This window comes from Phycodurus eques, chromosome 9 (genome assembly GCF_024500275.1).
Source record: "Phycodurus eques isolate BA_2022a chromosome 9, UOR_Pequ_1.1, whole genome shotgun sequence".
NCBI lineage: Eukaryota > Metazoa > Chordata > Actinopteri > Syngnathiformes > Syngnathidae > Phycodurus > Phycodurus eques.
The window spans coordinates 15050696-15078544 of NC_084533.1; the positions used below are offsets into that span (position 1 = coordinate 15050696).

Consider the following 27849-nt stretch of genomic DNA (forward strand, 5'->3'; position numbering starts at 1 on the left):
TCCTAAGCTGACGTCATCCCCGGTTACCGATGAGCAACCGGTAGCTTTTAAGAAGACCCTTACGCTTTCTGTTGTTTGTCCCCCGGAGATTGTGCAAGCATCATGCCTTTCGATGTCAGGAGGTGAGTACTCGGCTTCCGCTTCTATTTTGGTTTGGATGTGAGGCTTTAGTTAGCATCCCTGGAGCTCCTTGAGAGAATGAACGGTGAGCAACGACAGAGTCAACGTTCCTCCGGTGGTCACATCTGGCATGACTAGGCTTCATTGTGACATTGTTTGCTTTTTTTTTTTTTTTTTTTTTAATTATTATTATTATTATAGATACCCATTTCTGCTTTCCATCCTTAAGTGTGTTTCCTCGACCACCTTTTGGTTCACTAGGCGTAGAGAAAATGGATTGGACTAGCCTCAGGACGCAGAGGCTAACGTTGCTCGCATTTAGTTCGTATTTAATTCTGCGTACTAGTGATGCGTTGTGAATTAAATTCAAAGCCTAAAAGTTTCCCAGCAAAAAGCAGTATTTTGCCATTGCAGAACCTCTACACTGATAACAGACCACCAGACTCTTCACAGTAGCTGTTGAAACTGTCATTAATGCACGTTGCACACCCTTCAATCAAAACAATACAGGGTACAGTACTGGCACAATAAACTAGCACTGTGGTCACTAATAAGAGTAGAGGGTAGCATCAGCAATGTGTTCTGTCAAGGCACCCCTAGTCATTCCTTAAGTTTGACTGACTTTTTTGAATTATGAAAGTTAACATATTATGGAACTATTTACTTTTTTTTTTAAAAGCACTATCATGCGAAAGCCTTAAGGTAAGCAGAGCTGCATTGTTAAAACAGATTCTCACTAGCTAACCATGTTACCAGTGTTTGCATCTGATAACCGGTGTAAGAGTGTAAATTAACCCCCATGGATATGGAGGCTGGGGTCCATTTTCCACAGTGCAATATGGATATTTTTTTAATTATTTTTTAAAAACTATTATTAAATCACCTGGTAACTGTTTTCAATTGTGAAAAAGAAATCCATAATGTGTTTTCTTTAAAGCCAATATACAGTAATAGCTATATTCTTTTTTACAAATTTTTATTATTATTTTATTATTATTTTTAAAGATCATCATAGTTCATAACTGTGACGGTCACCATAGGTGTATTGTAGACTTTACACTGATTTTTATCGGCTGATCGATATCGGCCAATATTGAGCATTTAATGCTGATCGGCTTTAATGTCATAATTCGCCGATCCGATCAATGCTCCGCAAAAGACATTAACTCCGCGTCGCCATCGTGCACAGTATATTTGAATCCAAAGGCTAGTTTATTTTTAGCCTTGTCGCGTATCTTTTGACGTAGTACTGTAAATATCTGACGGCCAATGAAGTTATTTAAAAAAAAAAAAAAAAAAAAAAAAAACGTCGGCGGTGTGGGACAGACAACACGTCTGAAACGGACGGACAACACGTAATGCCTGGATCAGACTACAAGACAAATTTGCTCTTTCACGATTGTGCTATGTCAGACTACTGCAATAAAATCTTTTATTCCGATACCACCGCATCTCGTTTTTTACGATCATTGGGCTTTATCTTTTTAACTCAAATGCGACCAGATACACTCGTTACCGTGGCGACGACAAAAATAGGGGAGCGAGCTGGCTCAACTGTATTATAAGGACAAAATGGGGGAAAACGTGTGTTGGTGGTCACCGGTGCTCAGGGCAAGAGAGGACGTTCGTTTAAGGCTTGCTTACTTTTAATACGATATGGCTCACAAGCAGGCAATAAAATGTTATGTAGCCTAGCAAGCTAGCGGTAGCACGAATGGTTGGACGTAAACATGTTGCCGTTTTGTCGAATCATGCTCTAAGGTTTCGGTGTGGGTGAAGTCATTTAATTAAAAATAGAGTAATTTAATTACAGTAAGTTAGCACCCATTATTTCTGTCACGTTGTAATGTTGGTTTGACCTGACTGATTAGAATACACGCTTTGACTAGAGCAGTGATTTCGAACCTTATGGAGGCAAGGAACATATTTTACAATTGAAAAATCTCACGGCACACCAACAAACAAAAATACGTTAATTACTGCCATCGAATAGAAGACCATTCATTTGTTCTGTCTGTCACTATTCCGCACTGGCATAAATAGAGGAACAAAGATACGTTATTGATTGTAAATAAAAAAATTTTTTAGCAATTAAGTACACAAGTATATACACTAAATGAACAGGTCATTTAAATGGAGACATTCCTCCATCTTATGATCGGATCGGTTATCGGCTTTTTAAACTCTCTGATCGGCCCCAAAAATCCTGATCGTGTACAGCCTCATGTATTGTTAGGCAATGTAACAATCTCGTGTTTAGTTTTGGGTTGTGATAGTGTGGTTGTGTTATGGGGGTTATCAGATGGTCAGATCCTGTTTAAATGTTTCACAGACGAGTACAAAACTTGCATTACAACACTCGGCCAGAACTCCATTGACCAATTGACTAGCGTAGGTTTCAGCACAGTGTCACACCTCACACTACTCAATTGCACCATAGGTTCAACTTCAAGCATACATTTTCCCAGAATGATGTGGCACACAGGATGTCTGATTACACAAACTGCATCAAACGTGCTTTCTCATGAACATGAACAAAAGTTTGATGACATCATTTAATAATGTGTGATAACTGGAGTTTTCTTTAGTATTAAACCACCCCTACGTGTACAAAATATTGTCCCTTATACAGTCCCCTCCAAAAGTATTGGAATGGCAAGGTCAATTCCTTTGTTTTTGTTGTATACTGAAGACATTTAGGTTTCAGATCAAAAGATGAATATGAGGCAAAAGTTCAGAACGCCAGCTTTTATTTCATGGTATTTACATCTCGATGTGTGTTCAACAACTCAGGACAGAGGACCTTTTGTTTGAAGCGACCCACTTTTCAAGTGAGCAAAAGTATTGAAACAGACATTATTAAATTAACTTAAAGTGAATAACATTTAATATTTGGTGGCATAACCCTTACTTGTAATAACTGCATCAAGCCTACGACCCACTGACTTCACCAGACTGTTGCATTCTTCATTTGAAATGCGTTTCCAGGCAGGTACTGCAGCCTCTCCCTTCAGTCACCCCTTCAGGAGGTAAAATGTATGCTCTATTGGTAAGGTCAGGTAATTAACTTGGCCAGTCTAAGACCTTCCACTTTTCCTTCCTGATGAAGTCTGTGTTTTGGGTCATTGTTGCGTGATGCAGCTTCTCCCGATTAGTTTGGATGCATTTTTCTGAAAATTGCCTGACAAAATGATTTTGTAGACTTCAGAATTCATTCTGCTGCTACCATCCTGAGTTACATCATCAATAATGACTAGTGAGCCTCTTCCAGAAGCAGCCATGCAAGCCCAACCCATGACATTACCTCCACCATGCTTCACAGATAAGCTTGAGTGCTATGGATCATAAGCAGATCCTTTCTTTCTCCATACTTTGGCCTTTCCATCACTTTGGTAGAGGTTAATCTTGGTCTCAATCAGTCCATAAAACGTCATTCCAAAACTTTAGTGGCTCAACTCTGTACTTCTTTAGCCTTCCGATTCTTTTTTGCTGATGAGTGGCTTGCATCTTTTGGTATGGCCTCTATCTTCCTTCTCTCAAAGTTTTCTTCGATCAGTGGATTGTGATACCTTCACCCCTGCCCTGTGGAGGTTGGCAGTGATGTCACTGTTGTCTTTGGAGGTTTCTTCACAGTTCTCACGTTTCTGTCATCAACTGTTGTTGATACTCTTGGTCGACCTGTTCAATGTCTGTTGCTCAGTACACCAGTAGTTTCTTTTTCAGGGCATTTATAATTGTTATGCCCAATGTTTGTGCAATAGCTCTGATCGATTCTCCCTCTTCTCTCAGCTTCAAAATGGTTTGCTTTTCTCCCATAGACAGCGCTCTGGTCTTCATGTTTGCTTAACAGCAAATGCAGTTTTCACAGTTGAAACCCAAAGGCAAAAGCAAGCACTAATATTTAAGCCATCAATCTAAAAGGCAACACCTGAGCAACTGGAAACATCAATCGTTCACCGTTGAAAAATATATGCTTTGAACCACATCACTTTATTCATTCACACAAATTGGCTTGACACCAAATGTCACTCGGTGGTGTTTAATTAGTGTACCTTGCCAACTACTGACTTGCCATTTGTGTCAGCCATTATTAGCCACTTTTGCCAATCATTTGTGTATGCTCTTCTTTTTTAAAAACACACAAAAAGCTCTGAGCTAACCTAATGTAACCTGCCCATTTCTATATTTGAGAAACTTTCTGTCTTCTCTGCTCCTGTAGCTAAGTTAGGTTGTGTGCAAAGCTAATGAACAATTAATAAAATATTTATTTAAAAAATATATATTTTCAATGGGATGGTTGATTCTCAAATTATGAACTTTCTTTTCAATGCCAGTGTGGTATAGCTCATCTTCCATGCCAATTGACTGCTAAGACTCTCCTTATTTCAGTAGTATTTTGTATAGTAATCAACATTGTGGTGGCTTTGGATATACACAACGTTTCTGTTTTTCTCCTTAATGAAATTATTTACAGGACTGATTAAACTTCAGTCATCTTTTGAAATGTTCTTGGAATAATTTTCTGTTCAGTCTAATATATTAAGCTAAAGTCAGTCACACGAGTCAGGTCCTGATCTCCAGTCAGTGTTTTAATTGTTTCTTTTATCGGTGCATCATATGTGCATTGAGTCCTAGGCAAATGTGTTGCTCAAGATGTGTGTGTGTGTGTGTGTGTGTGTGTGTGGGGGGGACTTTTATTAAGGACTTGTGAATAACTGACTCATAATGACTCATTTTTCATTTTCTTCGTATGAACCATTTGATAATGTTCCTTCTTTAAAAAGCAACGCTGTGTTTTCATTTGTTTGGGTCAGCAGAGAGTGGACAGTACACAATGTCCTCACTAATCACAACACAACTTAGCCCGTGCACACGAGAGCGAGCAGAGAGAAGTGACGGAGCCAAGTAAACGTGCTGACCGCAATTCAGGATATTACAAGCGTCAAAGATGGCCTCTCTGAGTCAACATTAATATTCATGATTACATAGTGTTCTCAGGAGAGGAAATGAATGTGCGTATCAAAGATGTCATCTCCCTGAAGAGAGTACTGAACACACACAATGCACAGCTGATCTTAATCGCGTCATGAAAAGTGGAGATGCGCAAGTGCTGAAAAAGAAAGAGGGGCAACAAAGAAATGTTGTTCTGAAAATGAATACATGACAACAGTAATCACTGGTGTTAAAATGTTGACCACAGACAATGTAACTGTTGTTGAGCATAGTCATTATGTTTTCAGCAGAACATACACAAACGTCTTGCTGGAACACATGCAAAGTGGGGTCACTTTAACCCTTTGTTGGTTTGTCATCAACTTTCTTATCCTTTTTTGCTTACATGATGAATGGCCTTTATGGATCTATAATAAGACTTGTATGCAGAATGAGTGATGTGACACATTGTTGCCAAAAATGTGTAATTGCAACATCAGCGTCTGTCACATGGCACGTGACTCATTATGAAAATTCTCACACGAGACAGATAAATTGTGTAACAACACATCTGTACATCAGCTGGTCTGGTTTTTCAATAAATTGAGTTTTTGTACTGTGAAAAATACATTTTGCCAAGAAGTACAGTTTAATTGACCACAGTACAGTCCGGATAAGATAAATGCAGCACAGCCTCTAATATTAGTGTGACATCCGACCATAACAGCGAGATGGTGTGTAGTGTATACCAATAAAAGTGACATGGCACACAGTGCAGCGTGGTCACAAGAAACATGGATTTTAATCGTCCTTCCATTGTAATTGCAGTATTCTTTTTAATCATTTGACTTGCACTGTTTTGTTTTTAAAACCATTTAATTAATTTTGTTGTAACACAGGAAAAAAAGGCTTCCAGTTCTCTTGTCAACCAATCAATGCGAAACAGTGCGTTTTGCTCTATCCCTGGTGCTGTGAAAAGCATTATATTTTCAGTCAGATATTTTAGCACCCTTTATAATAAAAATGCTAAAAATTGCAGCGTATTTATAAGTTCTACACAAATAATAAGTGACAAAGTTTCCTTGATCAACTATAGGGAAAATTCACTTCAATTAATCAGCAATTTTTTTTTTAAATGTTTGGGAGATTAGAGCGTCTGCCTCACAGTTCTGAGGTCTGGGGTTCAATCCCCGACCCCGCCTGTGTGGAGTTTGCATGTTCTCCCCGTGCCTGCATGTTTTCTCCGGGCACTCCGGTTTCCTCCCACGTCCCAAAAACATGCATGGTAGGTTAATTGAATACTCTAAATTGCCCGTAGGTGTAAATGTGAGTGTGTATGGTTGTTTGTTTATATGTGCCCTGCGATTGGCTGGCAACCAGTTCATGGTGTACCCGCCTCCTGCCCGATGATAGCTGGGATAGGCTCCAGCACTCCCGCGACTCTTGTGAGGAGAAGCGGCTCAGAAAATCGATGGATGTTTGGGAGAATGTTTTCTCAATTTTCTGAACCATTGTTGTACACAGCAAAATTATTCTGCACAAAGGAATTTCCATATTGAGGATGTAGCTCAACATAGCTACTAATGTTCTGTTTTTTCTGAAGTCCACAATGTAGTTGAGATTGAATCAGCAGCGCCTCTGCTGGTTGCAGCCAAGTAGTGCACTCCAGTATGCCCCAATTGCTTTAAAGCACGATAACTCAAAACCTTACAATCAAATTAATTCTTAGCAGTTTTACGACAAATTGATTTATTCCCATCCCAACTGAACACCAACTTTGTTTGTGACCCTCTTTAGAGTTCTTACGATCCGCACTTGGGATCTGGCTGCCCTGTCCTTCTGCATCCATGCACAATGAGGAATATTTACCTTAATGCTATAACATTCAGGAATTGTGTGAGGATTCCTTGAGTATTCTCCCCCTTCTTGACTGAGCCCACACAATCTTCTATGCTGTCTGCTCTTCTAATGTGAGTTGAGTACAGGAAGTTCTCAGTGGAAGTGGCCTCAATGAGAGGCTGAACCTCACTTGGACCCTGCATGCGTAGAGAAAAAAAATAAAAAAATAAAAAGGGAAGGGAAAACAAAGTGAAGTAACAGAGTCCAGGCTGGGCAGGAAGCACCTTCCTCCCACTTCCTCCCCCACCCTACATTGCCTCAGCCATCATGATTTCACTGGCAGCTCTTGGTGGAAGAAATGTCAACAGATTTCGCTGTTTTGGTAGGAGATGAGGAATGAGTGCATGAGGTTTTGTGCTGTCAGTGGTGCAGTTTGGCTTGAAAAACTGTATCACAGCCCAAAAAGGACATATGCGTGAGCTCATGAACATAATAGTTCTGATGTTGCACATTTTCCCTCCCCTTCACTCCGCAAATAGGCTTAAATAACATTGCTAGAGGAGTCACTGCATGATGATGAGTTGTTGCAATAATAAAATTATTTTTGTTTGTCTTTTTATCTGGTATTGGTCAACTTTAAGGTAGGGGTGGTTAATTATGGAGGATAGTCCTCTGTGGCATCATCGACACTTAAGTATTATTACGTACTCACCTGTAAGTTACTAGCATTGCCATTAAATAATAGTATTATAGAATGGCCCTCGGGAGAGCGCAGAGCAGATCTCCACCAAAGTGGAAAGCTTGTGGTCTGGATATCAAGACAAAGGATTACGGTCAAAGTACAGTTCATAAAAGGCTACTAGTTTTTGGTGGAGTACAACAATGCAAATTGAAAATTGGGTTCCGGAGAAATTGATCTTTGTGTCGGGAAAAAATGGGATCTTCGCCTAAAGAAAATGTGGTGAAAAAATGCCTTCAAATTAGAGTAAAACAATATGACTTCATTATTTCTTAACATATCTGTACAAAAATTCACACATTATTGTAATTGCCCATGCTGAATTTGATTTGGAACCTATTACGAAGATGCTCATTTGAAGGTTCTAATTAGCATAAGTATTTGCATTTGTCAACTTTTTTTTTTCCCCCAAAAGGAAAATAATGAAGCTAAGCTATTCCAACGTCGACATAATATATGAACACAATGTAATTTTAAAAATATCGAAAATTGGTTACCATGTAAACAGGAATTTTGTAATAGAATTACGTCATTTCACTAGTAACTGTCATTCTCAGGAACTATTGGATGCATTGGGGTGAAACTCACGATGCACCTATTTATATAAAGCTATTGTGTGCAACTATGAAGTTTGATGCTACACAGATAATTCTACTTGATGTTGTCAACCCCCCCCTTCCCCAAGTGTATAGATTATATAAATCTCTAATCTTTGAGTTATGCCACAGACTTCCAATGATAAGAGGTCCGCTCGGTTTCATTGGGTCCATCTATTTCCATGCAAAATAAGTGCATTCTTCATTACTCAAGACATACCGAATATTTTGTTAAACCACGTGAGTAGTAGTATTATTCAAATTCATCAAAGTCAATAAATGAGTTAAATGTGGACTGATAGTCTCATGCGTAGTTTAGCTAAAATTAGTTCTTGCTCATTCTTTTGTCAAATCTACAAGACCACTTGTTGACATATTACTAACCACAGGCAAAGTTAACTACATCAGTGTTTTTCCTTTCTTTGTGCCAGTGGTGGGAAGTAGCAAAATACTTGTACTGTGTTACTGGACTCAAGTGGATTTTTCAGGTACCTGTAATTGAGTATTTAATTTTCTGGCGACTTACATACTTTTACTCCCCCCTCCTTTTTTTCAACACAAATATCATCTGTACTTTCTACTCCTTAGAGTTAAAAAAATTAGCTTGTTACTTTTTAAACCTAAAAGACTGTTTCATGAGTTTGTTTTTAAAACTAATGCTGTTGAATTGTAATTTAAAAGCAGTGTCTGATTTTAATTGGTTAATTGTCATCATATTTGTATTTATTACTACGTTTATCAGATTCAAGTTATTTCTGTGACCACTGTGGGTTTTTCCTGCATTAACAGAAGGATACCAACAATTTTGTCCATGTGTTTTAGATTAGTTCTGCTACATCAATAGCTAATAGTGGTGAGAATGAGGTACGCTATTCCCATTTTTTTAGTTTTTTTGTTGTTTTGTTTTGTTTTTACTGATTAGCATTATTGGGTGCATCAACATGTCTCTTCTCCACAGAATTTCATGGAATTTGATTATGTATTTTTATTGGTGTAATCTTGTTAACTAAAAAAAAAAACCATCAAAACAATGGCTTTAAATTTTGGGCAGGTCATTTTCCTTTTCCAACTGTTCAGCTAGCTATTTGTAGCTAATTGTCTTTCAACGCATTTTATCACAGTGGCTATATCCTGATGCTGTCATTGGTTTGGTCAAAGTGTCATGGTCTTATCATGACTTTGTTTTTGTTGGTCTTGTGCTTTCTTGTGTAAATGTTATGTGTTAGGGCTCTGTGTTGAGGTCAGGTCAGAAATATAGTGCAAACAGCTGGGTGTGTGTTGCAGCAGGCTGTCTGGGCCTGTATAAGTAATGGCGGCGTTCCAGTGCTAACATTCCAGCAATCCACTGTAATATTGCACAGCCCAACGGGTACAAAATGTTCTTCCCATTCTCATGTAGTGTTTACTGTTTCAATATTTTTTCTACACCCCTCCTTCTACCCCTTTTCTCACTTTCTCTTCTCAGGTTCGATATCTACAGGAAAGTGCCAAAAGATCTCACCCAGCCCACATACACAGGCGCTTTCAGTGAGTGCAAACAATGAAGTTTGTTTAATTATGCTTTTGGTTAAATGCTTCTTTCTTGTGAAAACAGTTGTCTCCTGGAGAGGTGTCAGCCAATGGGTTCATTGTTAATTTGTATGCAGGTTTACTGAATGAAATGTAACTTTAAAAACAACTAAGTGGGCGTCACGGGGGACGACCAGTTAGCACATTTGTCTCACAGTTCTGAGGATCCGGTTCAAATCCGGCCTCGCTTGTGTGGAGTTTGCATGTAAACAACAGCGGCTTTGTCAATGGCAGTTTAAGTGACAAATAGAAACTATTTTTGGACACATTGTTTAGTCCCGACGGTGCGTTTTATCCGATATCTGTTCTATTGGGGTCCGTTTTATTGATGTTCCACTGTATTATGAAAATCACACTTATTGAAAACATTCATGAAAAAAAGAACATTGACAAGTATGAACGAGTCAAAACAACAATGCTATAACCACAGTCCTGTTGTAGCATTTGTGCTCATAGCACTTCTCCAGTAAAATGTACATGTACTACTATAGCACTAACCTAAACTAAACCAACATGTACACGATGAATGGTATTCTTTTCTTTCCTTTATTGTCTCTTCTCTTTGGAAAGACCTCGGAGCATAGGAAGTGACATTGCCAACTACTGGCCTGACATTCATATTTTATTGTGTTTTTGTTTTCTCCCCAAGATTGAAAACAGGGATTGTTTTGACAACGTCCTCAAAACTATATCCAGCATATAAGCTTTTTGTTGATTTACGAGCTGTTGCTGGTGTTAACGTAGCCTAAAACTAGATTTTTGGGTGTATTTTTGCATCCGTTTAGCTTGGTTTTACAGCACTAGTTCAGTAATTAGTCTTATTAAAGAGCAATAATTAAAGCACAATGCTTTAATTCAAGTCCCTTCAAGCCTAGAATCATGTCGTAGCTGAGTCAATACATGTGAGGTTGTTCCTTTTTAGTTAACTAGTATGACAACGATGTTAATGATGGCCTCAGGCACTTAGATTCTGAATGCTTTTCCGCCCACATGATGTTTGACACCAGTAAGTCATCATCTAATCATTTTAAATTTTCACCAGTTCAGAAATCCCATGACACATTTTGGGCCCCTCAGTCATCTTCTTGTGTCAGTCACCTGATGAAAGCGGTCTGTAGAACAAAAGGCCAGTCTCCCGCAGACCCAGTGACATAATTAAAACACCTTCCTGGATGACAGGAAGGAGAATGAAGCTGCTTAAAGATGTCCGTTTCCCACCTAAGTCGAAAAGGATGCAAAGTAGTTCCTGCGCCCAGTTACCACCCTTCCTGTCGCCATCCACTGTCTGGTCGTAGAGGCCACCGTGTTGTTGTGGATATCGGGCTGACTGGCCTCATAGGGAACTACAAACAGCCCCTTTCACATCACAAAAGGCCAAATATTTGACCCCGACAATGGTAGTTGGTCTGCTTTAGCGCCACATTCCTTTGGGATGTGGTATTTGCTTTAACAATACGGCCGTTTTTAACCACAGTGTTTTTTCCGGAGGTCGCCCCCACCCCCGTGTCATGTAATATTTGTTAGGCCTGCCTGAGCTGATAGAAAACTCTCATTGTTCTAGTTTGGTGTTTAAAATGGGCCTCAGGCACTGCAACTGTACAAAGGTGTGTCTGTTTACAAAAGTGCCACAACATGGCGTCAGACTGTGAGACCTTGTTAATGTACATTTTCACCCTCTGTGATCTCATGCATGAAGCTAGGAAGGATGAGCTCATATTATATTGCTCTGCTTGTCACTGTTTCCAGCTGTACAGTACTTTTTCCTCCTCCCCTCCAGTAACCTCAGGAAGTAAAACTCTTCGAGTCTTCGCTTCCAGCTGAATTGCTGACTCGTGTGTCATTACGAAAGTGTTGTTTGGCAGTTAAACATTAACCAAAGTAGATCCTCCAACAGCCACAAGTTTGAGTGTGACGCCCTGCCAACCTCAAGGTCATGTGACTGTCATCCTTGGAGACAGTTGCCACGTAAACATGCCTCACCTGCTCAATGAGAGCGTTCTGGCCAAAGCTTCTCACCATAGCGGTCTGACCGGGTGAGAACTGGTTGCGCAAATGCGTCCGTTCCTTCCCTATTTATTTAGTACTTTATACCAGCACTAGGATGATTAGTTCTGCTTATCAAATGAACACTTTTATTTTTTTCCAATAGAAAATAATAGTCTTTGAATCATATTTGTATTTCTATCTTTATTTTAAAACCTTTGACGACTATTCAGGTATTTTTAAGTAACATTTTAACATTTTTACTGTATGCAAGAAAAATAAGTTGGGCAAGTCTAGAATGTAAAAAAAAAAAAAAAAAATAATAATAATACACTCAGTCTTAATTTGAAAGCATAATGCAAAAGTGGCCTCTTTCTAAGGCTGGATTTCTGAGTTTTAAACTCTTTTAGGTGACACATCGAATATAGCTGTGTTAACACAAATGGAACGCATGGAACGATGTGCATGCGCAGTTGCCTAAATTGCATGTACTGTTGTCCATCAATCAATCCATTTTCTGTACCGCATATCCTCACAAGGGTCGCGGTCATGCTGGAGCCTATCCCAGCTAACTGTGGTCGAGAGGTGGGGTACACCCCACATTGACCAGGTATATCTGAGCTATGCGTTTGCACTTGCGTCGGCAGATATCCGATGCATATCAGATTTTTATTCACATTTGAAAGAAGCCTAATTCGAATCTGAAGATGTTTTTTTAATTTTTTTTTAACGCTGCATGACTCATTCTAATTGTGCCATTCGAGAGCAAAAAGTTGCAGTGTAAATCCAACCTAACAGACAGTGTTTAATTTGTTGCCAGATGTGTTGACCACTTGAATACTACTACTACTACCACCACCACCAATAATAATAATCAAGAAATGCCCCTGGCCACTATTTATGTAACTACAGTATGACACCTGTTTGAATGCCAATGTTTTGTGCGACTTGAGAGGTTCCATTGTAAAAGAAAAATGTTTCAGGGGGAATTTGTGAGACATAAGCGTTTACTTTGTCTCAGAAAATGTAAAGAAGGGTGTTTTGCCGGACTGAATGAGCTCACCCACTTCTTGGCGCCATGGTGTGATAGTGTTTAATATTCAATTATTGGAGGAGGGTGTCTAAAAACAGTATAACAGCAAGCCTTACCACCACCTTTTAGCTGAAACTGCTTTTAAGGGAGACTCTTTATAGCCTCAGTGACTTAATTAATGTCAGCACTGCAACTCATCCTCTGCTCCTCTGTGGAGCAGACCAACTCATTTGGTTTGCATCATCCCTCAAAATTAGTGATGTCAATTGAAATTTATATGTGAGAAGTGCCATATGTCATGCACTGTTCGTGTGTGTGGTTGAAGCAAAGGTATTCGTTTACACTCTGCTTCCCCTCTGCCTGCAGTTTCCATCCTCTGCTGCGTCGTCATACTCTTCCTCTTCCTCTCGGAGCTGACAGGATTCATAGCCACTGAAATGTAGGTAGCACGGCCTCGGTTTCCTAAATTATATGTTGTAACGTCCTGAAGGGCTGCAACACCCCTTGACACACTTGCCACTTTGTTGTGACACTTGTACAAAGCCCGCAGACCGGAATGTCATCACCAATGCCCACATTTTGATGCTTTGCGTCATCAGAGCCAATGATTGGAGTCTATTTTGTCACAGGAAATTGGCTTTGCTCTGCGTGCATCAGCCCCCAGGTGATGCGTAGTTAGGCAAGTCATGAAGTGGGGTGTGACAGCACAGACATTAGACTGGCATGGACAGTGATTGTGATTTTAGCTGCCACGATTAATGAGCCTGATTGTCGGCAATTTTTTACATTTAAAATCTGGGCACTGCTGCTGCATATAAAAAGTACTTCATTTGCAGCAGTGCCTGCAACCTAGTCAGCCAGCCACCAGGGCGCGAACGCCTGGTCAAGGCTTCATTAAGCTCCACCACGGCGCTCTGGTGCCAACTTCGAAACAAAAGCCAAAAATGGCATCGATGTCCAATTAGCCCTCTCAGCACGTTGGCCGAGAGGCGTCGTTTCACAGTAAGTCACAATTAACAATCATTGTAGCGGCTGCTTTGACTTAAACTTTTAGGCTGCCCAGACTTCAATGAAGAAACGTTAGGAGTAGATAGAGGGAAATCACAACTGTCGAGTTCTTTGCAGTTTGTGACCGTCCACGACTGACCAATGGTCAAGCAGAACAACAGAGACGAACCGTTCTTGACAAGCCCACTATATTGATGATGTGGATTTTCAACTGAAAAGTCGGTGCTTTCAACCTAATGTTATTGCATTCTATGTATTAACGTGATTTGCTTCCATTAAGTCGCAATCATGATTGCATTTTGTAATATCACATTTATTCAGTTAGCCCTTGCTAAAGTAGAAATTTTTGAGTACATTTATTTTTTTATTATCTATCATTTGTTCTTATTTTAAAAAATCATTTTGAACTGAAAACTGTTCCATATTGCTTGTTAAAAAGTAGTGCAATGAAAATAAATTCTTCCCTAATACGTGGCATAATTGTGATTAATAATCACGATTACAATGTTGATCAAAATATTCGTGATTATTATTTTGGCCATAATTGTCCAGCCCTAAATTTGACGATAACGCTGTCTGTCTTCTTCAATTCCCAGTGTAAATGAACTGTATGTGGATGATCCAGATAAAGACAGTGGTGGGAAGATAGAAGTGAGTTTAAACATCAGTTTGCCAAACTTACACTGTGATTGTGAGTATAAACACAATATACATATACACACAACCCCCCCACACACACCATTTCTATGCCTTACGCTTGCATGCTGTCTATTTCACACAGTCCTTATCTTTGCCATGCTCTTTCATTGAGGCCTGTGTTTTGGCATGCTTCCCCTTCCCCAAATCTTCACCTGCGCCTGTTTGATTTGTCCCCCATTGGCGGTGTCAGGACGAAGAGCAGTCTCTTTATTTTCTCTCCTCATAAAAGCCCTGACAAACTATGTTGCCTGCCACAAATCAAACAAGCAACTACAAGACTCAAGCCCACAGACTTGCAAAATGGTGACTTAAATGAAAGAAAATGAAAAATTGGGTCCAGATTGCTATAAAAGAGGTTTTTGGCAAGCAGGAAAACAGCTGTTGACCTTGTGTTATGACAAGATCACTCATGACACACCAAACAAAAGCCAGACTGAAATCCTGAGGATTGTGTTCATGGTGTTTTATTTTTTTTTGCAAGAAGAATCAAGCAGTTTTGTTAGCTTGAACTTTCTGAACTTATTGAATGAATCTATCGTCTGCTTCTTTTGCCTGAGAGGTTATAATGTATATTTTCCAGGCTTCGTAAAAGGTCAATTACAAATATAGTTAAGTAGTACCATATTTTGAGATCGTATTAAGAAAACTCAGTAAATGGGTGTCCAACACGTCTCCAATGTCAAAGGTCATACAGACGGCATGCAAAGCTTACGCTCACAGTCAAAACATAGCCAGGCGCTGAAAATAGGCCACTGCAAGTGTGCCAACACACACCCGCCTGGGGGGGTGGTACATGAGTAGTGGCTAGTGACGACGGAAAAACACAAACAGAGACTCACTCGCCATATGGGCCAACTTTAGTATGAGTTACGTATAGTGGAAAATATTTTGTATGGAGAAATTGAATCACTCAAAAGACCATTTTAACCACTGGTGAGGGGATCTTTTTGACATTTCAGTTCTTCAGACATGTTCTTAATGGGCATATTAACTGTTATTAGTTAGTATGAACGTCCAGCCATCCATTTTCAATACAGCTAATCCTGTTTAGGGTCACGGGGTGCTGGAGTTTATCCCAGCTGACTTTGGACAAATGGCGGACTATACTTTACACTGGTTGCCAGTCAGTCGCCGGCAGACAACCATTCACACTGAGAATCATACAATCACTGAGTGGGAATCGCACTCACGCCGCCCGCACCAGTCAGTCAAATGTACCACTACACCATCAGTGAATTTCGTGTGAACATTTATGGGTTAAATGTTTTGAGACTCACCTGAGGTTTAGTTTTTAGAAATGCACGGTTGGCCAGACGGAAATTCTCTCATACATTATATGCAGGCAGGCTGTAGGGTCCACATGTAATATTTAGACATACCGTTAGGTCCAAACGTATTTGAAAGTATGATTTTGCTGATTTGTCAATAAATGTTAAATATGTTAACATCAGGCGGCACATTTGACGACTGGTTAGAGGGTCTGCCTCACAGTTCTGGGGCCAATCCCCGGCCCCGCCTGTGTGGAGTTTGCGTGTTCTCCCCGTGCCTGCGTGGGTTTTTGCCGGGCACTCCGGTTTCCTCCCACATCCCCAAAAAAAAACATGCATGATAGGTTAATTGAAGTCTCTAAATTGCCCCGATGTGTGAATGTGACTGCGAATGGTTGTTTGTTTATGTGTGCCCTGCGATTGGCTGGCAACCAGTTCAGGGTGTACCCCGCCTACTGCCTGTTGATAGCTGGAATAGGCTCCAGCACTCCCGCAACCTTTGTGTGGATAAGCGCCTCAGAAAATGGATGGATGGATGTTAAAATCAAGATGTAATTGAAGTGTAGACTTCCCCAAAAATATAATGTTCAAGATTTAGGAATCCCAGACGTTTTATGTGGAGTACCTTTATTTTCAGGGGCTCAAAGTTAATTGGACAAGTGTCAAAATTGTAAATCTGACCATTATTGTTACTACTAATGAGTTTCCTCCCTTGGAGATGCGTTGCCAGGCTTAGTTCACAACCACCCTAACCTGCTGCTGGTTTGTGGGTCTGGCTGCTTTAACTTTTGTCTTCGGTAGGTAATGAAATAAAGCCACTGACTTTGGCTTAGAAGAATACTCTTTAAAGCTTAAATTCATGCTAAAGAACACTTCATTTACCATACTTTGCCCAGGTCTGCTTTACTACACTATATGCTGTATGTCTAACATCATTTGTACCACATTTCGTCATAAAATACCACATGAATTTGATTCAGTGCTTTTAGTTTCTTGTGTTATGATATACTAGTATACTGTTATGCATTGATTTAGTTTTTAACCCTTAGTAACAAACTAAGAATTTGGAAACTTTTGTTTCAGTCTGACGCTGCACCACCTTTGTTTGTTTGTCCTCTTCCAGTGGTGGGTTTGGACATCCAAGATGAGATGGGCCGCCATGAGGTCGGCCACATTGACAACTCTATGAAGCTTGCCCTCAACCATGGAGCTGGTTGCCGTTTCGAAGGAGAATTCGCCATCAACAAAGTAATGTCTCACTATGAAACCATGCACACACTTCTAGAGTACTTCGAAGCCCATCTTATTCTGCAACAGTCTCATGCGTCAGTTTCTCCACAAGCCTTACAATCATTAACCCAGCAGTTGGACATTTAACACGTTCGCTCATGGAATAATTGTGAATGTGTCAGCGGGCATGATGCTCTCAAGGTAAGTGAAAAACATTGTTTCCGATCCAATAAATTACCGATATTTGCTAAACACAGGTACATTTTACTGTCACAACATTAGGTTCACCTGTATAATATAAGGATTATCAATTTACAAAACGATTCAAACCGTACCCCAATTTGGAGCTGAAGTCAATCTTCTCATTATTTAATACATTTTAGAAAAAATAATAATAACAATCATTGTCCAACCTAATTAATAGCCTTTCTCAAAACAGCCATATTTATCCATCCATTTTTAATGCAACTTATCGTCATTAGGGTCGCAGGTGAATAGGAGCCTCTCCTAACTGACTTCAGGTGAGAGGCTGGGTACACGCTGGGCTGGTCGTCAGCCAATCGCAGGGCAGATATAGACAAAGTAACCATTTTAACTTGCACTGAGGCACAATTTGGAGCCTTTAATGAACCTAAAATGCATGTTTTTGGAATGCGGGAGGAAGAGGATGGAAAACCTACTCAACCACAGGGAGAAAATGCACAAGCCGCATATGAAGGCCGAAACAGAATCCCGAACCCTGAGGTTTGTGAAGCTGACATGCTAACCACTTGGCCACCATGCTGCTTACAGGCATTTCAAATGTTATATATGTATAGTTGATTAGAGTGCTTTACATTAGTTTCAATTGTTTGACAAACTTTGTGTTTGTGTAGTTTGCGGTGTTGTACAACTGCACTGTATAGTACAGTACTGAGAGATGTTTCTAATACTGTATTTTGGTGAGCCCCATTAGGTACTAGGGGAGGAGGACAAAATATGAAGAAAAAAACAATTGCTGTAATTTCTCGTGTATAATGCAAATTTTTTCACCCCCAAAATTATCAAAAGGCACCCGTGCGCATTATACATCGGTATAGGGGCAAATGGGAAAAAAAACTTTCACATTTTAAAAATGTATGCCGCCATCTAGTGGTTATGAAAAAGCTGTACACTTTCATTCCAAAATACCACCGCCACCTAGTGGTTATAAAAAAGGTGTAGCCTACCCTTTCATTCCAATTTGACAGGGGTACGTATGACTGCATATATGTACAGTTGTGCTCATAAGTTTACATACCCTGGCACAATTTGTGAAATATTATTTTTTTAAGACCCGGCTGAAGTGGCTGTGGAGAGGGAAGTTTGGGCGTCCCTGCTAAAGCTACTTCCCCGCGACCCGACCTTGGATAATCAAACATATCAGCACAACTGTGTGTTTTCTAATTTACTAAATAAAAGTAGGGCTGATCAAAAAAAGAGCAAGTAAATTACAAAAAGGATTACGTGTTCAAATAAAGTACTTAACTTCAGAATAATTCTTTGGAAAAAAAAAACTAACAAAATACAGATAATACTTCGTTTTGATCATAGGGGTAGAAGCAAAATCATGCATTGTATAAATGCATTATACATCGGTAGAAGGGTTTTCCAGAATTTTGAGGTAAACTTTGGGGGTGCGTATTATACATGGGTGTGCAATATACACGAGAAATTATGGTATTATAAAATTCTGTTTTAAACCATTGCAAACTACAACCACAATAATAAACCCATAGTATTGTCACTCTATGACGGTGTCAATCAGAACTGTTTATTGCAGGTAGTTGTACTGAATTTTATGGTCATCAAGTCTATATGTGTTGTGATTAATTTTGTTGACACATGTAGACTATTGACACTATTTGCATACTGTATTTGTGCATGTGTGATCAGGTGCCAGGAAACTTCCACGTGTCCACACACGGTGCCACAGCCCAGCCCCAAAGTCCTGACATGACTCACACAATCCACAAGCTGTCATTTGGAGAGAAGCTTCAGGTTGTGAATTACACACTGATCAGACATGAACAACACGATACGTTAAAAATAAAGCATGAAATTCAAACCGAAAAACTCATCCCATCTCTGTATGTACCGCAGGTACAAAAAGTTCAAGGTGCCTTCAATGCTTTAGGAGGAGCAGACAAGCTGGCATCTAATCGTATGTAATTGCACCCTGCACTTCTCTTCCTCACGTGTGATTGCACTGTATGCGCGTGTGATTGCACTGTTCAGCGAGATGGAACACTGGCAGATTGAATGCAAATCTGATGCAACTAAATCACAGAAAACATCAGGAAGAACGGAAACAGCTCTCGTTGTGCTCCCCTCACAGTGATAGGACAACATACTGACGGGTCCAAATATGCAGTGTTGACACAACGACAGTGTTTATTTTTACAGTTGTCATTTTGTCAAAATGTTTTTGAGCACCTGAAAATGGAGATTCTCCATGTGGTTAATAACTCAATGACAAATATTATATTTTTGTGAAACCTTTTAAATTAAAACGCAAGGTCTACTCATACATCAAATCTTGTTTTGTTTTTTCTTTAATTTTAAGACAAAATCGTGAAAACTTTAAATACTTGTTTTAAATTGGCCGCAGTACACCACATTTGTAAAACCCTTTTGACCCCTGCTAAATTATAGTATTTTAAAATGTAATGATATATTTTAAAGCAAACCCTAGTCCTTTTGATTAAGATTTTTCTTACCAGCTTTTCCCATTTCCTTGTTTTTGATACCAATTACAGCTCTAAGGCGCAATGAATGACAAATCCTCGAAATTATCAAACTTTTGACTGGATGCTCCATCCACGATACGTAGCATAGCCAAAATAAGCATTACAATTTAGCGTTGCCCATCTATTGCGTAGACCTTCCTGTTCAACTTTGAGCATGGGTCCTTAAAATATTATCATTTGTCCTTTTTATGTTACTATAGACATAGCCATCCAATCTTGTGTCTTAAAACAGGTGTTGGAGGCAAAAAGACCCCTAAAACACATACCTTTTAACCACAATTGCAATAATTGGTGAGTTTTGAGGCATGTAGAGACACCCAAAAAAAGTGACTGATTTGTTGAAAGAATAATAATATAGTGAATCCCCTTATTGCGTGTTATAGGTTTCAGACCCAGATAGTAAAAAATCTGCAATATCGAGAGACCCTACAAAAAAGTTTTATACAGTATCGTTTTACCCCTCCCACACACTTGAACTTGTGGGGGGGAAAAAAACATCTGAACTTATTAAAACAAACTGTTATAACAAAGTTTTCTTGGGTGCCTGTTCTTGCTCACATAGTATGCCAAAAAAGAAGCTTCAAGATATTTGTCACTCTCAGTTCCAGTTACAGAGTACACTGCAGTAACACGAAGGTGCTGATGCATGTTTTCATCTCCTGTCCTTTCGACTGCCGCATTGTGCTGCTCTCTGGTTTTCCCAAAAAGAAAATCTCCATTCTACAACTACTTTAGAACTAGAATACTCATGTGCTGACGAAGACCACCTGTTTTAAACATTAAACTGCATTGGCTCCCCGTGTGTTTCAGCATCGATTTTAAGGTTCTTTTACTAGTTTTTAAATTTCTTAATTGTCTTGGGACATCATATCTGGTTAGCTTTTATCATATCAACTGTCACGGGCCATGTAGTCCTTTGGCACCAGCCTTTTAATTATTTCAAAAACTGGAACAAAGCCTATGGAGAGGCTGCATTCAGCATTATGGCCCGCACCTTTGCATTAGCCCTGCCAGAGGGCACCAGGAACGCAGAGACTTGATGCTTTTCAAGGGAGGCTCAAGACTCACCTATTTGGTTTGGTTTTCATGTTTTAATAATTTATTTAGACAGTTATTTATCTACTAATTTGCGTATTCATTTCTGTATTTATTCATTTAACCTATGTTATTGTATCTCCTATTGTCCTTCCGTTTTCATCCTGTCTTATTGTCTTTTAGTCTTAAGTTTAGTGCCAGTGTGAGCTCCTCGTGGGAGCCTCCACACTGGGAGGTGTATTCGGTCTGCCCATGGGGATGTCCTTCTGCAGCTTCCCCTGTGGTTGCGGGCTGTGGCACCTCTCGGTGTTGATGGCTCCTACAGGTTGTCTGTCTCGCCAAGGATCGTCAGTGTCTTGCCACATCTCTATACTATTGGTCAATAGGTGTTGTGTGTGTGTACGTGCCGGTATGTATTTTTGTAAGGGTGCGTTTGTATTTATATGTGGGGATGCCAGGGGTGGGTTTTTGTATATTTCCTGCTATTTTGATTGCCTGTTTTTATCTCGGTGAAGCACTTTGGGTTGCATTTTTATGTATGAAAAGCACTATATCAAAAAATCTTGATTGAATTTGATTGAAAGTTAACTGTAAAATGTAGCATAAAATTAAAGACAATTAAACATTGTATATTTAAATGCCAAAATGTTCAACCAAACCATATAATTTATTCTAATGAAAGTCTAGTAGCTTAATCCTAATTTATAATGGGAAATGCCATAGAAGGGATTACAAAAATGAGCATAGATGTGACAGTAATTATAAATCTGATAAATAATTGCTACTGTAACACAGACATAGCTGCAACAGATACAAACATCGTATAACAATACTTACATGCATATATTCCGTCTGCCCTGTGGGAACAATGACTATTACTGCGACTCCGTTGGGGACCTTCTCTGCCTCCTCTTTTTGCTGTTAATTACTCTACACACAATACACTGAAGGCACGCAACAGATTTGCCTGTATACTGTTAAAAAAAAAGAATGCGAATGATGAACTGTGACGTAGCGGGGGTTCATTGTAAATAACCAAGAGCACTTCATCAGCAAAGATTAGTCTGTGGAAAATGAATTTCTATGAAATATAATTAAAAAATATTATTTTCCTTGCAGCTCTGGCATCACATGACTACATCCTGAAGATCGTGCCAACAGTTTATGAAGATCTGTCAGGCAAACAGAGGTTCTCCTACCAGTACACGGTGGCCAACAAGGTGCTGTTGTCCTCCCCTCTATTCTTCTGAAGTTCTTGTTTCATTGCTTTCTATGTCTGAAAACAATGTTAAGAAAGTGCATACATTTATGGTTCGCTGTACACAAATTAGCATTTAAAAAAAACAAAAAAAAAACATTTTTTTTTAACCTTTCCTCTATTTGCTGTTTTTGTGCTCTGGCCAAAGCAAGAAAAGTATTACTTGGGATTGTTGTTACATTGAATTCATTGATAGTGTTTTTTCATCTCCGTTTGAGATGTGTTTTGTTGGCGGTCCTTGAATGCACCTTCCACACCATAACAAGTGAAAGTATGTTTCAGCTTCACTCCCTCTGCCGCTACTTTGTAGCCTGTGTCGTCTACTTTGATGTTACAAATTGCCTGTATTCCCAAACATTTACTTTTTTATTGTGTGTGAATGGTAAAAAGTGAGTTTAATGACTTAACACTGTCAGTGTAAAGAGCTAGGGCCCCTATTTGTTTGCCGAGATGTGATGTCGAGTCAGTTTTTGGTAGCATGTTATGTAGGCTAGTATGCTTAGCTAGCTAATGTGAACGTGTTTTTTTTTTTTTTTTGTGTTGAATAATTTAACTACCGAATGCAGTTAATGGAAATGGGTTCATGATAGTGTACATGCTACATGCAGGTATGTTGGTACTTTATGATCCTCTTTGTTTGAGGTGCTTTGCTGCCATCTTGTGACATCAACACGCAATTTCCAACCCCATTTGGAGTAGGTGTCAAATGTTAGCTGATTTTCGCTATTCGGCCCCTGTCCCCAGCGACTGGCTTGGTTTCATTGCACACAGTTCTGAGAACTGCGGTTTGGGCTAAACACTGCATTGAACAAGAAATGTTTGCAAAATGTGTTGAAATTGTATCCCAGAGGTTAGTTGTTCTCTTATGAGCTAACCGAAACACACACACAATTCCTGCATCTGATTTGAACTAAGATTAATTCTGAATGAATCGCGAGTGACTTGATACTGTTCTGACTCATAAAGTCCTCCAGACAAGGATGCAATTACTCATCATTGGCAGAACTGTATGACATTGTTCATTTAAAGCGCGTCTCCCACAGCATCTTTATATGTAACACACATTCTTTTCGCAGGAATATGTTGCGTATAGCCACACAGGCAGGATCATACCGGCCATCTGGTTCCGATACGACCTCAGTCCAATCACAGTCAAGTACACAGAGAGGAGGCAGCCCCTTTACCGGTTCATTACCAGTGTGAGTGAACTCTACTGTGGCTTTAATATTAGAAAACTCATCCAAAAGTCACTTTATTTACATTTTCTGTCTGTAAATGATATGGTCATGGGGAGACAGTGGACATTTAGGTGGTAAAGAGCGGAACGTTCTTTCCTTCGTTGATTTAATATATTTATGTGCAGTTTGTTTATTATGTACATACAAATTTCAAATATAAATCAAATCTCAGCATTTGCTGTTTCAACTTGATCGTCGTGATCAGCAGTGTGCCTCAAGAGGCATAAGAAGCACACAGATTTGATGCAAATTTCTGTTGTGCTACGTTTCTGCACTTTCATCCAATGTCAAGTTGCTTGAAATGAATCATTTTACATAACCTTGACAGATGAAAAGCATGCCATTTATTTATTTCTTTTTTTTAAATTGTACTTATCAATGCTGTGTAATGTTATTTATGCATTTTTAAAACACCGTTAGTAGCGGTTGTCCAATGAAGAACATATATTATTTTATCATTTTTAAAACATTCTTTCATCGCTGTTTATTATAAAACATGGTTTATTAAATTTGAAAAAAATATAGCTAGTTACCCCCTCAAGTTTTAAAGCTTGCTTCAAAAACCATTTAGATTGCTTGGCTTTTAACACAGTTTGAGACTGCCATTGTTTTTGTCATTGTATTAAATTAATCAATTGAAATTATTGTTCATTTGTATTTTTGTATGCATTTATCTCCAGCAGTTTCAGCTACTGTTGTCCTTAAAATACTATATAAATAAAATTGAATTTTGTTAAAAGCATGTTATCAATTTGGGGTTTGATTTTTAAATCATTGCTGACCAATGAAGTATATTACTGAATTAATTTTAAATTTAAATAAATTAAAAGTTTTACCTCTGTCACACCAAATGTGTGACTTTCAATGAAAACCATGATATAATATTAATATCTTTGTAACCTTTCACCAATGAAATTATCTGTAACAAGATAAATCTTTTTTTTGTGTTTTCCGTAAAAACTCATCTTTTTTTTTTTTTCTCTGATTCTTTTCGATGGGCAACAAAGTTATTTATTAAAATTTTGTTTCTGTCCAATGGAATGCATGTTTTCATTCATTTTGAAAGAAATGTACATATTTTCCCTGTGTGTAAAGCATGAACACAACAGTATCTCTAATTCTTGTGATGTCTTTTGTTTGCTTTAAACCGGCAACAAGTCTTTTTCTTCATGTTTTGGCTGTTCACTATATTTGTATTGTGTCACTAGGACTTTCTTCTCTCCTGCTTACTGACAGTGTGGTCAAGGCTAAATTGGTCTTTTAGATGATGAGTTCCACCCTAATTGGCCCTTTGTGTTGTTTTGGGTTTGTGGTGACTTCAGGGAACTTAAAGGCAAGCTGACTATGTTCTCAGTGTACTTGTGTGAGTCATTCCTTAAGATTGTGAATCAAGTATGAGGCTCTTTGCTTGCATCCCCCCTTAACCTTGCATGCACCTAACAGATAGTTGGCCAGTCACAAGCATTTCGATGCTGACAGATTGTATGTCATGTGTCACGTTGTTTGCAGATCTGTGCCATCGTTGGAGGGACTTTTACAGTTGCAGGGATCATTGATTCGTGCATATTCACCGCATCAGAGGCCTGGAAGAAGATCCAGATTGGAAAAATGTCCTAGGACTGAACTTGCCACCGACCCATCCCCACACCTATCCACACCCCTCCATGTTTTATTTATAAGTACAAAGCAGCCTGTTAACTAAATCCAATCCTGCTTCTTTGTAGAGAATGTATCACTGTGACCAGTGAAGGGGCACAAAGCACAGAACGGTCCGGCTACTGGCTCCCATCTCGGTTAGCAATACTGCCTCCATGCTCCGTGTTCTCTGGTGACGTGTGAATGTTGACTATCACGTCTGCTTCCTCTGGCCAACTTTAGTGTGGCAGGGATCAGCCAAGGGAGGTACAGAAACATTTAGTGCGTCTTTTTCATTAGGTACATTTTTTATATATTACATTTTCATTGTTGTTTTGTTTTGTTTTTTTTCCAAACCAAACTCATTGGTAAACAGTATGGCGGTCTATACAGTCACTCTAAAATGTGATTTTAGATTTTTCCACAATCATCCTCATGTTTAGTGGCTGCCATAAAAGCTGTATTATTCACAGGGAATCAGAAATCTGCGAGTAATTGATGCCCTTCTAAAAACGGTTTGCAGTTGTTTTGCGATAAGATTTTAATTCAGGCCGTGACCACACTCGTAACTACAAAGCACATTACAGTGGACGATTTCCCAGATCGGGCCTGACATATTGTGTCGGGAACGACAAAAAAAAAACAAAAAACTCCTTGTCACGTGATATAATCCACAATCAACGATTGTGCATCAGAGGAGCCATACAATGCCAAATGAAAAGTTTAGCATGTTTGACTTTTGGGATATATTCCATGGAGTCGGACTCCCTCCACCATAGCACCTTGACATTGACGAATAGGATTCTGTCTTGGTCTTCTCCTATCTCAAAGGTTGTAGGTTCAATCCTGAGCCCCCTGTGACCATGTCCAAGTGTCCTTGAGCAAAATACTGAACCCCCGGGTGCTCCTGATGCTGTGTCATCAGTAGGTGAATGAGGAGCCCTGGTTAAAGTGTTTGGAGTACCTTGAAGGTAGAAAAGCGCTGTACAAGTGAACCCCTATTTGCATTACATAAGTAGTTTTCACAGGATTATGGAAAACAATAAGCTCCACCACGCCCGTGACCCTAGTGAGTATAAGCGGTATGAAAAATGAATGAATACTTTCTATTAAACAGGGCTATGGCCTGAATATTAAAACTCCTCACCTTACTTTAATGTAGTTCTTTCGGCACAAACATGCTACTAAAGCAATACTTTTACACATGTTTGGCCTAAGCACAAAAACTGTAGCTATGTAAGTTTTTCAGCAAATAACGGAGAATAGGAAAAAAAAGAAAAAGAAATCAGCTGATAGGTGAATTTGCAAATTACGAATATGCAGGGTATGCTGTACTTCACAGTAAATGTGGAGTTTATCCCCCTCACACACACACACCCACACACACACAGCGTTCACCCAATGCCCCCTTTTTTTGACCATTTTACCAACTCATCATTGCCATTTCAATGTTCATTTTATCTTTTTTTTTTTTTGCCCAATTTTGATAACATGTCATGATGTTAATGTTGCCAGACATTCTTTTTGATTTTGTTTTTCCTTTTATTTGTGGCCACACTAAGCGGTACAGAAAATGGATGGATGGATGAAAAGAAAAAAATCTCCACTATAAGAATGCCGTATTCTTGCAATATTAAGTCTCTTCCTGGAAAGGTCGTTAAACCTCAAGAACAATTTTTTAAAAAGTATAAATATAATGCTAATGTAAAGTCGCAATACTACAAAAAACTCAGATTTTACGGGAGTCAAATTAATTGTCCATTAACATGAGGACAATTTTGGTGAAAAAATGGCCTTTGTTAATGAGTTAACCATGTTTTTAACGTGACTTTTTTTCCCATGAAGATATGGAAAGACTCCACAGCTAGAGAAACGGCTTGTCTGTTGTATTTATGATCATGTGAGAATTTTGGCACAAAGCTGTTAACGATGACACTCTCCCCCGCCCCATTTTAATTTTACTGCTTTTTTACCCCCCATTACTGTGTGGGCACACTTCTCCTTCATAATTATTATTTTTTTTGCCTGTCCCCCAAGCAAACCAAGTATTGTCCTACTTGCTTTTTTTTGTTGACAGATCACTTCCTATGTTACAAAAACACTCTGAGGTCACCCGTTTCATTTTTTATTCTATTCTTGTATTTGATAAAGGTGCCAATGAAGTTACTGTCATTGACTAAGATTGTTGATTAAATGATCTATTTATTTTTGACATTTAGGGAAAAAAATAACAAAAACCTTTTGTTAGTTTCTTGAAAGAGACAACTTGATTCCTGGTCCATCCATCCATCCATTTTCTACCGCTTAGCCGAGGTCAGGTCGCGGGAGCAGTAGCTTTAGCAGGGACGCCCAGACTCTTCCGGGGGGATCCCGAGGCGTCCCCAGGCAAGCCGAAAGACATAGTCTCTCCAGCGTGTCCTTGGTCGTCCCCGGGGTCACCTCCCGGTGGGACGTGCCCGAAACACCTCACCAGGGAGGCGTCCGGGAGGCATCCGAATCAGATGCCCCAGCCACCTCATCTGGCTCCTCTCAATGTGGAGGGGCACCGGTTCTACTCTGAGATCCTCCCGGATGACCGAGCTTCTCACCATATCTCTAAGGGAAAGCCCGGACACCCTGCGGCGGAAACTCATTTCGGCCGCTTGTATCCTGAATCGTGTTCTTTCGGTCACGACCCACATGACCATTCCAGGTCCAATTCACAAATTGGTACTTTTATAGTCTGGAAAGCAGACAAGATGTTGGTTCATTTCATAATAAAAGCTCAGAAGCTGAAACGTTGTGTGTCCGTGTTGTGTTGCCGAAGACGTACAAACACAAGTATGATGCTGGTTAAAAAGTTACACATTTTAACACCATTGGAAATGGGTGTCACAGTACAATTAAAAAAAAAAAAAAA

At 39.4% G+C, this 27849-nt stretch overlaps 1 protein-coding gene across 3 annotated transcripts; it reads left to right on the forward strand.

Moving 5' to 3' along the window:
• On the forward strand, positions 1–27815 carry ergic1 (endoplasmic reticulum-golgi intermediate compartment 1). 3 transcript variants are annotated; one of them, XM_061686033.1, is made up of 10 exons: positions 1–122; positions 9692–9753; positions 13178–13250; positions 14416–14470; positions 16870–17034; positions 18931–19035; positions 19138–19198; positions 21939–22039; positions 23154–23276; positions 24825–27815. In XM_061686033.1, exons 1-10 carry the CDS (start codon positions 103–105, stop codon positions 24930–24932), a joined length of 873 nt encoding a protein of 290 aa, XP_061542017.1. In that variant the 5' UTR covers positions 1–102; the 3' UTR covers positions 24933–27815. The 3 variants fall into 3 exon arrangements, with proteins under 3 accessions (XP_061542017.1, XP_061542016.1, XP_061542018.1); XM_061686032.1 differs by having other exon boundaries at positions 14416–14510; positions 16910–17034; positions 24825–27811; XM_061686034.1 differs by lacking the exon at positions 9692–9753 and having other exon boundaries at positions 29–122; positions 14416–14510; positions 16910–17034; positions 24825–27812.
• Positions 27816–27849: the final 34 nt, after the last annotated feature.

Coding starts and splice junctions, on each gene's coding strand:
- ergic1 (XM_061686033.1), top strand. CDS start 103: ATGCCTTTCGATGTCAGGAG. Junction 9,754..13,177: donor CACATACACAGGCGCTTTCA/GTGAGTGCAAAC, acceptor CTCTGCCTGCAG/TTTCCATCCTCTGCTGCGTC. Junction 19,036..19,137: donor CATTTGGAGAGAAGCTTCAG/GTTGTGAATTAC, acceptor TATGTACCGCAG/GTACAAAAAGTTCAAGGTGC.